This window comes from Pyxicephalus adspersus, chromosome Z (genome assembly GCF_032062135.1).
Source record: "Pyxicephalus adspersus chromosome Z, UCB_Pads_2.0, whole genome shotgun sequence".
Taxonomy (NCBI): domain Eukaryota; kingdom Metazoa; phylum Chordata; class Amphibia; order Anura; family Pyxicephalidae; genus Pyxicephalus; species Pyxicephalus adspersus.
The window spans coordinates 83368099-83380195 of NC_092871.1; the positions used below are offsets into that span (position 1 = coordinate 83368099).

The window sequence follows — 12097 nt, forward strand, 5'->3', positions numbered from 1 at the left end:
GTGCAACCACCAATGTGTCTTATGGGTTCTGGCTGTCCCATGGAGACTAAATGTGTTATAATACAGCCATGGTTCCATGTTGTCACCATAAGGAATGAAAGGAATGGAAACACATGTGTTACCACAACAGCCCCAGGGGAATATCTTACCAAAGTAAAGGAAAACCACTCTTAGTGGGAAGGTCACCAAACATATTTACCCTCTTTTCCTATTCAGGTGACAACTAAAACATTTTTTCTCTTTTAGCCCTAGTGATCACCTGTGAAAGTTCTGCATTCACCCAATAAATTCCTCTTGACACCCTTACATTTGTAGCAAACCTTTGGTTTACATTGAGGACTCTTGGTTTCCATACATTGCAATAAATGTCCAAGCCGGACGACAGTGTCCAAGTGATCCCTCTGTGCTCAATCTGTACTCTTCAAATTTTCTAAAGTTAATGGGCACATTGGGGGCAATTTACTAAGGGAATATAGACTGTTCACTTAGACCTATGCATGGGAGAATTTACTTAGCTCAGTGAATAAGGTAAAGTTCTGCTGACTTCAGATCAGTAATGGTGACCAGCGGAGGCAGGAACGTCAGCACAATTAGCCGGAAGTAAGATTCTATTCAGAAGGATTGGGAGAATGATACTGCTCAAGGTTGGTAAGAGGTGGATCTATCTTTATGATGGATGAGTGCAGAGGAGGTATTCTGTCTGAAGATGAGAGGAAGGTTGAATCGACTTAAGGCTCTGATTTAAAGGTCAACTTCTCAAGGCTAGCAGTCACGGAGAAGAAGTGCATGTTCCTGTTTAATAAAAGATCTTCCAGTAATGGCCACCTAGACCAGAGCTTCAACCAAAGCCTGGTCAACCTGGTCTAGATGGCCATTACTGGAAGATATAAGGTCACATAGGAACATGCTTCTCCGTGACCGCTAGCCTTGAAAAGTTGACAGCTACCCTTGAGTCATTTTAACCTCCCTCTCATCTCCAGACAGGATACCTCCTCTGCACTCATCCACCATAAAGATAGATTCACCTCCCACCAACCTCTGACAGTCTCGTACTCCCAACCCTTCTGAATGGAATCTCACTTCTAGCTATTTTAACTGATGTTCCTTAGGCAAAACGCGTCAGGTGTAGAATATCCATTAGATCTTTTTTCCATTCTTGTTTTCTGAAGACTGTTCTACATTTTCATGACCTATCACCAAAATTTTGACTTTATATAAAAAGGTAGATAACCTTTTTTTTAAAAAAATAAAGAGAAAGCCCCCCTTTTATCTTTACTGCCTGGGACTGAATGAGAGCACATATGTCACGTATCCAAGGAGGCTTCAGGCTGCTCCTTTTGCACATACCTGATTCTAGGCATGAGCCGAAGAACCCTTTCCCTGCAATTAAAAAAAGGCCAATCTCACACATGCACAGTGAGATCGGAACTCTTTTTTTTTCTCATTTAAGGGAGGATACATCACTCAATCTTGCACCTGTGCAGTGCAAAAACGGGTGATGTAGGCGGAGGAAAAAAAAAGGAAGATGGCGGCGCCCTATTGTATCCTTAACACCGTGATGAAGGAGGATTCCAGGATGGTATGGGACAAAATCAACGCCAGGTGTAGAAGGATCGAAGGCTCTAGTATGGAGTGAGCTTTGCTACCTTCTTCACCACGTGAAAATAAACCTGCACAAAAAACTAATGCAGCCTCCAGGCTGGAAAGCTGCAATATGTCCCCTTTTTGGTTTTTGGGTTTGGTTATGCATTAATTTCATTCCATTGGCCCATTGTTTCATTGTGTTGACATGCCAGGGCTAAGGAGAACCTCCAGTCAATGTTGCAACATAAAATCAACAATAGTTTGCATGGCTGAACAAAGAGCAAAGAGAAATATTCAAAACAGTTTCAGCCACACTTGTGCTATGAAAAGTTTTATTATACCCATGGAATGATCAGGACAGTACCAATGTGATGGGGAGTTTAGTGGTTACAATGATACAATGTTGCAATGTTAATCACACTGTGAGAATCTAATGAATACCCAGGTCTGGTGAATAATTTGCATTTCTTAAAACAATGTTGGCATCAGGCTGCAGGAAATATGTCGAGTGCAACAACAGGAAGTTTCATTTGTGAATTCTGTAGGCTCCTTTAAAGTGACCATCCAGTAGGGTAGAAAACCACTGGGGAGATCTACAGAGCTTCATTTATAGTAATAAATCTGCCCTCTTGCTTTTCTAATTAAATCTGCAAACTGGCCTTACCTCCTAATCTGCCATCCAGCTACACATTCATTAAATCTGCTCTCCAGCCTTCTCCTCATAAAATCTAGCTTCAGGCCTCCCATTCCATAAATCTGCATTCCAACTTTGCAATTAATTAAATCTGCCTTCCAACTTTTCCTTCATAAATCTGCCCTCCAGCCTCCCTTCCATTAAATCTGCCCCCAGCACTCCCTTATCAATTCTGCCCTCCAGCCTTCCCTTCAATAAATCTGTCCTCTAGCTTTTCCTCCATTAAATCTGCCTCTAGCATTTCCTTATCAATTCTGCCCTCCAGCCTCCCCTTTAATAAATCTGCCCTCTGACCTTCCCTTCCTTAAGTCTGGCCCCAGCCTTCCCTTAAATAAATCTACTCTTGGGCCTCCTCTTTAGTACATCTGGCCTCCAATCCCCCCGTAATTAGGGCAGCATGGTGGCTCAGTGGTTAGCACTCTGGCCTTTGCAGTGCTAGGTCCCAGGTTGGAATCTCGGTCAGGACATTATCTGCATGAAGTTTGCAGGTTCTCCCCGTGTCTGTATGGGTTTCCTCCCACATTCCAAAAACATGCAGTTAGGTTACTTGGCTTTCCCCCCCTCAAAATTGACCTTAGACTGTATTAATGACATATGACTATGGTAGGGACATTAGATTGTGAGCTCCTTTAAGGGACAGCTAGTCACATGACTATGGACTTTGTACAGCACTGCGTAATGTTGGTGCGATATAAATACTGTGTAATAATAAAAAATTGAATCTGCCCTCCAACCTTTCCTTTTAAAGCTGACTCACTTGGTCCCTTTCTAAGATCAGTGGCTTTTAGAAACCTCCTCCTATGGGCTGCAATGTCAGTCTGTGTCCTGTAGGGGCTGGGGAATTATATCACATTGTATTTGGCTGATTGCAGAGCTGTGATTATGATTCACAGGGGGGCAGGGTTGTGTTAGACCGCTGCAGAGGGACCACTGGTACAGGAAGCAGCAACACGAAGAATCATTATGTTGTGCTGCAGTGCTTTTATTCTAAATAGTGATAGAAGGAGTGATAGTATTCTAAATGCTGACAGTAGGAGAGAGCAGAATGACAGACAGATAAGATCATAAAAGTGCTGCTTTTTCTTTCACAAACTCAGGCTGCGTATGTGGAGGAGACCGATACATGTTACTAAACTGCAAGAGAGAAAAATCAGGTCTGAGACAGGGCTGTGCTGTTTGTCAATTTTGTGCAAATCTCAGGACTGGATGAATCGAAATCTAAATCATTTAGTAAGGTTCACTCAAAACCTTAACATTTTTTCACATTTCACATTTAAATCAATTAGAAAAGTAAAAAACTTACTTACGTTTTTCTGCAATTTAATGTAAAAACAAAGGTAGGGTGAATCTTGGGTGAAAACATTTTTTAAATTAGGGCTTGAATGAATCATTTTGAGATTAGTTGAGTTTATAATCTCTGTTCTTCTTCTCACAGCGTCGTGGAAGTAAAAAGGGGTCTGTGGACTTAGAGAAGGTGGTCTGTGTGGAATGTGTGGAGCCAGAGGAAAACCCACCACCAGAAAGGCAAATATTGGTAAGGAAGCATATTCACTACACAAAAATAAACATGTCATCACTGTGTCAGCTATTTTATAATTATCACACACAGGTTAGAGGCTTCACCTACAGCCTGAAGATGGCGGTATCTCCGTATCCAATACTGTAACCATCAAATGCAATTACAATATTAGTAAAATATGTTGTTTTTTTTCATTTTGTACAATTGTCAACTTAAATTAAAAAACTATGATTTGTATCATAGTAAAACACCAATTAAAACCCTTATATGTCCTAAAAAAAAATGTTCGCATGCAAATTAGTCACGAACCAGCATACATTGATGCTGCTTAGTATGGCCCCATCATCTGATGCCAAGAGGCCTAATATTCTTACTTAGTTTTGCATATCTGAACACCTTTAACTCTGATATCATTATTCAGTAGCTAATATTTGTTTTTTTCTTTACTCATTGAAGCAGAAGGAAGAGTTTGCAGACACGGAACAGATTTCCATCATAGGCCGATTCCCTTACCCATTCCAGGTAAGATGGTGGACCATATAATAAGTAACAAAACAAGCCATTGGCTGGGTAATTATGTAATTACCCAGTTCAGGGTAATTAAAGGGGAAATACAGGCAGATAGAAAAATACTAATGAAATTGCTTATGTAATCATTAAGGAAATACTAAAGAGGTCCTGTCACCAGAATATTTATTTCCACAGCATACCAAGAAAATTAGATATACATTTAACATTATATGTTTCGACTATAAAAGCCTTGCTTGTGTACAACCAAAAACCCTGAGACTACTGCTGGGTGCCGCCATCTTGGATGTGAGCACTCCCAACAGATTGACAACAGACACTCAAGTAACACTCTAAAGCAGCCTTTGTTGAACTTTTTAACATGGAGAGATGCTTGAAATAAATTTCAAGTCTTCAAGGAAGACCACAGCTCACAGTATATTAGCATGGTGGTCAGTGGGAAGAATGCGTCTCAGATTGCTGGCCAGTGTGAAGAATGCTACAGATAGCTAAAAAGATCATTGGTGTCAATGGTTATTGACCTAAGAGGTCCAAATTGCTCAAGGAACCCCCAGTAAACTATGAAGGAACCTTTATGTTCTACAGAACCCGGGCAGAAACACTGCTATACATACAATATAATGAACAGAATTGAAGGGACTAGTAGAAGAGAAGCAGGCTATGACATGCAGGAAGAAGGGGGTGGTGCTAGGTAATTGTCTATTCCTGAAGTGGTCATATTTGACCAAGGTAGATTCCAAAATAATCCATATTATGGAAAGGTAAAAAATAGTAGGTAGGTATTTAACATGCTCAGTTTTTAGCTTTTATCTCTTTTTATCAATACAGTTAGATGTTTCTACACCCAAAAGATCAAACACTCAAGCAACAACTAATTTAGTAAAACTTAAAATGGCTTGCTGATCGGGTAAAGGCTTGGCAGGCTACCTACAACTAAAGGATAGAGAACCTTCTTCTTGGGTACTCCACAGAAAATTTTTTGAAGATCAAGTAAGCAGTAGACTAGTGTGCATTTTTCCAGGAGCCAGCATAGATAATATATGTTGGGCTGATGGCCCTTTTTGTCTTGACCAACAATCACTGTGGGGCCACAATGAACTTTTAGCCTACAGAAATTTGTCCAGATGGTTGTGTTTGTCCTCCAGGCCATCAATTGTTTGTCGGCCCTTCGAGAAGATAGATAATGTTCAGGAAGTGTTCCTTAGGTAAAGGTGGGGCCTTCAAACCACCCGTCCTTAGTTTTGGCCTTCACACCAGAAGTTCCACATTTTCATGAAGTATTCCACAGACCTACCAACAGATTTTTAACGAGTTAACAGTTGCCCGTATACATGGAATTTTGGTGAATAAATATTGAGGATGGTGGGATGGGATGGTAAATGATGGGAAATAGCTTATCGTGAAATGAACTAAAGAAGCCACGTAAAAGAACATTGAATGTCCATGGTTGGTCACCTGTAAGGTTTCTTGATTGCTGGCTATGTTCTATCATTACTTGACTTTCTATCCCATAGATAGAACAAGATATAAGAGGAGACTCCTCCAAAACACGGAGATATCTCCTTTTAAGCTGAGGTCACCAGTAGGGATGTCTTCTAATGGTCATGGTCACCAGGATTAATAGAGAAGATGAACCCCTACTTTCAGTAGAGACCCTCAAGAGTTCTGTTCCATCAACATTCTACCCAAAACAACAAAACAAGTTCTGGCTTTACATATACTTGTAAGATAATAAAAACCAATTTGTTTTATGGGTTCCTCTGTGGTTAAAAGACAAAGAACAGTTAGTCTAGAGGAACCGTGTCTGTGCACTATAAGACACGCATGGTTGGGCCCCTGCACCCACTAGGCCCAAAGTTCCTCACTTAATTTCTCTTGTGGTTATTTCAGCCTTGGTTGGAACATCTTGTGCTCTATCATTCACGCAGAATACCTCAATTCAAGATGTTATATCAATTTTTTTTCTTGAACGGAATGTGGGCCTTACAGAAAATTGAAAGTTACTTTACCAATGGGAATGAACCCCAGACTATAATTATGAACATTGTTGTGGGAGGAGGGGGGACCTGTGCTCAACAGACTGTGAAAAAACATCTGCTGTGTGTTTTCTTATCTCAGTGGTATTTTTCACTTCTAGTTCTGTAAAAAAATACTTCTGAAAACCTTAATGTCATGCTGAATTTGCACCCACTGGTATACAAAACAGATTTTATGATTTATTACGTTTTTGTAACTGTGGTTCTTTAATGGGAATAGGAAAAAATCATGTTTCATTTAAATTCACCAGTGTTTCATTAAGTATAATTTTATTCAAAAAATATTAATATGATAAATCAGATTTAAGAAGACCTCCCCAAACAAAACAGGGTTCACCTTCTATTGACAATGTACACTAAATTGCCAAAATTAGGAAAACACCAAAAAATTGACTTCCAGTGTGACATCATACAAAGACATTTTAGACCAGGGGGTTCTTAACCTTTTGATGACTCCAGACCTCCAATGGATTGTCCAATATGGTCCCATAACCCTTTTACTTGTCTGTCAAAAAACCATCACCATTTCTTATATTAGTTGCCAGTATGACTTATATGTCAACAGCTTGAATTTACTGTAGTTTAGATATGGATAGCCAGGAAGAGAACATGAAATAAAATCATAAGCATTGATAACTTTATCAAATTTATTTACAAAAAGGAAACAAAAAAAATGAAAAATGACAAATATACAAACAGCTACAACTATTTTACAATATAAATTTGATTCACCTGTTTCAGATTATAAATAAATAATTTTACTTCTTACAGTTGAGTATTACACAAAAGAAGAAAAAAAAACTTAAATGTGCAAGTTTTTTTTAATATCTCGACCACATAACACAGACTTTCACTACTCTAGTGAGATATTTGCTGCTGTTTTTGTGTAATCAAAGCATGGAATAGGGGTACAGTTACGGACAAAGCTACTCGCATGTGATCTGACACATCAAGTCGATTTCTCCACTTTGATTTCAGACTTAATACTGTATAAATTATTACAATTACATAAAATAAATACCAATATCCAGAGAATTTGATTCCCATACCCCCAAGTGGTATGGATACCCCCCCGTTAAGAACCCCTGTTTTAGACAATTTTGCTCTTCCAGAGATGAAAGAAGGACTCGAGGAGACTACCAGAAGAAGAGAGGACTATGATGTGGGAAGAAGAAGGGAGTCTACCTATACCTAAGAGACAGGGGACCATCTTTTTGAGACATATTTTGAATAGAGAAGGTCAAGGAAGCACTGGGCTGGTGTCCATTTGCCTCAAGGGCCAGTATAGATAATATATATTGGACTGGCAGCCCTTTCAACCTTGTGGTCAGATTTTGTTGAAAGTCCTTTTCTGTTCCACCTTTTTGGCCAGTTTGGTCTGAATGAACTTGAGTTTCCTCAACCCTATTGATCACCTTTGGGATAAAAAAGAATAGTAAGTCAGGTCTTCTCACTCAACATCAGAACCTGACCCTACGAATGGCAATCAAGTTCTACAGACACCTTCTACGATCTTGTGAAAAGCTGTCCAGAGAATGTACAGTTGCATTATCTGCAGGAGGTGAAGCCATCATTTCTATTGACTTTGGTTTTGGAAAGGATGGTCCAACCGGCCTTCCTTCCTTTTTTTCCTCAAAAAAACTGATCAAAAAATGTTCTTCTAGGTGAAAAGGCAAAAATTCCAAACTCATTCCCCGAAGAGTGGAAGCTGTGGAGTCAACTATATAGTAAGCCCTATAGCTTTGGAGTGAGAAGTCAAACAGGCTTTTACCTGGGCTATCAAAACATTTGACCCAAAGGTTTTGCTTATTATGATCTACCAGCTCAACCAGTTTTACCTTCTGGATTTTTTCCAAAACTCCATCTGTTCCTCCAAACATCATAATATCCTTAGCCATGTGCACCATGTTGATGTACATCCATACCAAAACCCTCAAAAATACGTTCACCACAATTTCGGTGGTCTGGTATCTTGTTCTGGAACCAGGCAAAAAGAATCTTTCCTTGGTCTCCTTTTTTCAAGTGATGAGACTGCAATAATGTAACTTTGTAGCAAGCCACAAGGTGAGGGACTACAGTAGGGACTGTATCAGACATTTCTGGACGCAAAAACTGAACTGTTACCGGGATTTTCATGATAATGTCATATCTGTTCAGGAAATAGATGGTGACCCTTGATAATATCTTAAGAAAGTTTGTACAGAGAACAGCAGATGAAGGGGAAGTTCTGTAATTTCCATGACAGATAAGGAATACTTCAAAGTGTGAAACATATTAGATTACCGACCATGCTGCACTTAGCATTAGCAAAATGGCATCTGAGGTAATGTCTGGTGGCTGAGAATGGATCAATGATGAGGAAGTAAAGAGGAAGTTATTTATACAAATGTGAGCCAATTATTTTTATTCCTATGTCCCTGGGAAAATAAAACGGAAACCATGGTCAGCATTTTTTTGTAGGAAGGTAGACACTGATTTTTTTTTTAATCTTGTCTGTCTGTTGAGCAGGGTAAACTGTGCAATTGTACCAACTTCTCTATAGCCCCAATTGACAAAATGACAAGGGTGCAGGGCGTTAGAATGCTGTGCATTTGGAAACTACCCACAGGGTCCCATTTTGTCTAAAACCATCCTAAAAGCATATCCAAAAGCTCTCCAACTTGACTCCGGTTTTTGTGGTTCATATATGAAAAGGACATCTGGCAAGATTTTAGAAAGTGTCTTTGGGAAGTGAATTTCGTGAGGTAAGGTATTGATGCTGGATGGGTAGCCCTGACTTACAATTGGTATTCCATTGCATCCTAAAGGTGTTCAGTAGGGTTGAAGTCAGGGATCCCATGTAGGACCACACCATGCTCAATTATATGGAATAGTGTAGGTCAAACCTGCCTTACATGTTATTTTTTTCTTTAAAATATATCTAAACTTGAGGAAATCTACATATACAGCATATAGGGGGTGCAGAGAGATAGAATGCGGTGCATTTGGAACCCTATTTTTTTTTTGCCCAGTGCCCCATTTTATCTAAAACCATCCCTGATGGCTCTGAACTATTAAGCACTAGTAAAAATTCCAGAGCTTCTGGTTTATTCAGTGCTGTGTAATATGTTGGTGCTATACAAATCTTGTTTATAATTATTATTATTAATAATAATAATAATAATAATAGCAGCATTAATAATAATTATAGAGGTCATCTAGGAATTGATGTTCCCAATATCTAAAAGCTCTACACCTTGACCCTGGTTTTTGTAGTTCCTGCATGGAAGGGACTTGTTTTATAGGTCCCAATACCTACCGATCGTGCCATGGAGGTCTTTGATCAGGCACTTCCTGGTAAAGGTATAACAACTTGGTTGTCACTCTCTCACATGGTGGAATGTATGCATTTCATAGGCATGGCCCACCACTGTCTTCAACAGAAAGCTTGTCCAGTACTTTTTTCATGAATGTCTCACGTTAAGTAAAACGGGATGGGATTGTAAGGGAGAAGTAGAAGGGCATCTTTGCTGCCATTTTTTGTGGGTCCAATGCCCTGCTTTATCTATGAAAATGAATGTAAATTTGTTGCTTGGAACTGAGATAGTAGCACCGACTGAGGATGTCTAGATCAGCCATTCTCAACCGCAGTTCTGTAGAACCCTAGGGCAGCTCCAGAGCTTGCTAGGGGTTCCTTGAGCTCTAGCACATTGACCCCCTATCTGATGGTGCCAGCAACATGACACCAAAGAACTGTTTGTAAGGGCGGGCATTCTGACCCCACCTTAAGGGCAAACGCTAACCATTGGCTCCCAATGATTTCATTTTTTCAGGGGTTGATTGAGGCCTGAAAGGGCTTAGAGTTCTCCTCCAGGGTAAAGAAGTTGTAAAAGACTAGTCTAGATGTAGATAGCAGGCTGAAGCTTCTCACATATGAACAATGAATTTTAAACAATCACTTTATTATCCCACCTTGATTTGAGAAGGGTAAATGTATTTTTCATTACTTATTTTGCATTCAATTGTTCAATTGTTTTTTCAGATAGTGTACGATGAGGGACCACTTTATGTCTTCTCCCCAACAGAGGAACTAAGAAGACGATGGATTAACCAGCTGAAACTTAGTAAGGATGACGCCAAACTATCTTTTACACTATGAGGTTGTTTTAGTAAATGTGATTAGACTGTTCACTTAGCAAAGTGAATTCTTCCTTTGCAAGTGAATTTTTACATAGAGTTGTAGCCAAAACAATGTAAAGAATACCTAAATGAATGCAAGGAAATGTAAACAAACAGGTCTGTGAAGGTTTTCATTTATCCAGGTCATTGTATATCTAGTAGTAGGTAATCACATTCATTTAGAATTGTTCTTGTAATGTTCATTAAAGCTGCGTACACACCTGCAATTTTTCTCGTTGGAAAGGATCTTTCACGATCCTTTCCAACGAGAAAAGACTGCAGGATGCATGAACGATGCTGTACATACAGCACCGTTCATGCTCTATGGAGAGGGGAGGGGGAGAGCGACGGAGCGGCACCCTGCTGCGCGCTCTCCCCTTCCCTTTCATTAGGATCAGTCGTCGTCCATCGTCCATGGATCCGCCAGGACGGTCATCGGACGATGGACGACGACCGACTGTACACATGGCAGATTTTCGCCCGATAATTGGCCGATACCGATTATCGGGCGAGAAAAATTTGCCGTGTGTACGCAGCTTAAGACCCAGGTCAGACCCTACTGATAAAGTAGCCTGGAAAGCTATATATAGCGCAATAATACAAGAACAAGTCAAGTTGAATGTGACTTATTACTACTAAACTGTTTGCTTTTACAAAATTAGAAGGTTGAAGTTAACAGAGCATCATCTTGTTCACTAAGCTTGAGGAAATATCCATTTCAAATATTGATTGATAAAAATTGATTTCAAATATAAGTGAACATGTGAACAGCCTATAAGGCCAACCCTTGTATGGCCTACTGACCATTGCACCAATATGAGCTTGGTGGGAATTCAGTTAGAAAACCATGGCCCTCTTTGAAGCTTTACCAGCCTCCATTCATCTTGGAAGACTTTTGAAAGTCTCTTTGGGAATTTTCCCAATTTGTGACGTCAGGTACTGATGCTGGACGGGAAGACCTGGCTTACAATTGGTGTTCCATTTCATCGAAAAGGTGTTCAGTAGGGTTGAGGTCAGGTACCCTGTGTAGGACACTGATACTCTTCTATACCAAGCTCTTCCATACCATATGAAGCTCTTCCATACCATGCTCATCATTCTCAATTATTTGCAAGGGTGTCCACATATGTCTGGATTAGTGTAAAGGTCAAACCTTTTTTAACTTGTTTTTTTCACCTTAAAGTATATTTAAACCTAAATAAACCTACAGTATATAATTTACTTACCAACGTTTTAAACAACCTCCATTTATCACATTATATTTTATATTGAGCACCAAAGTGAAAAAAACGTAATATTGACAAAAAATCCTTGTAGCTTCCAATGTACTATACTAGAATCTCAAAAAAAATCAATGTCAATATTTCAGAATTTTTTTTACTGATATTGTTAACTGATTACAATTCAGGTAATTGTATTTATTTGGTGGAATTATGACTAAATGTGGGTATTGGAGAGAACTGGCAGATTGAAAGTATTTGAAAGTGTAATGTGCCTGGGCACACAAACCACAGCCAACTCCAAAAGTCCTTTTATCGAGTTTTTTTTGTAGTCATAAAACAAGACAGGGTATTTACA

General features: G+C 39.4%; 1 protein-coding gene across 2 annotated transcripts in view; it reads left to right on the plus strand.

The window, feature by feature from the left end:
* Positions 1 to 12097, plus strand: part of BTK (Bruton tyrosine kinase) — a 37182-nt gene that overhangs the window by 7971 nt on the left and 17114 nt on the right. For both annotated transcript variants that reach the window (XM_072430080.1, XM_072430081.1), the window contains exons 3-5: positions 3714 to 3812; positions 4254 to 4319; positions 10383 to 10464. In XM_072430080.1, coding sequence (XP_072286181.1) covers positions 3714 to 3812; positions 4254 to 4319; positions 10383 to 10464 — 247 coding nt within the window. The remainder of the gene's footprint in view (positions 1 to 3713; positions 3813 to 4253; positions 4320 to 10382; positions 10465 to 12097) is intronic.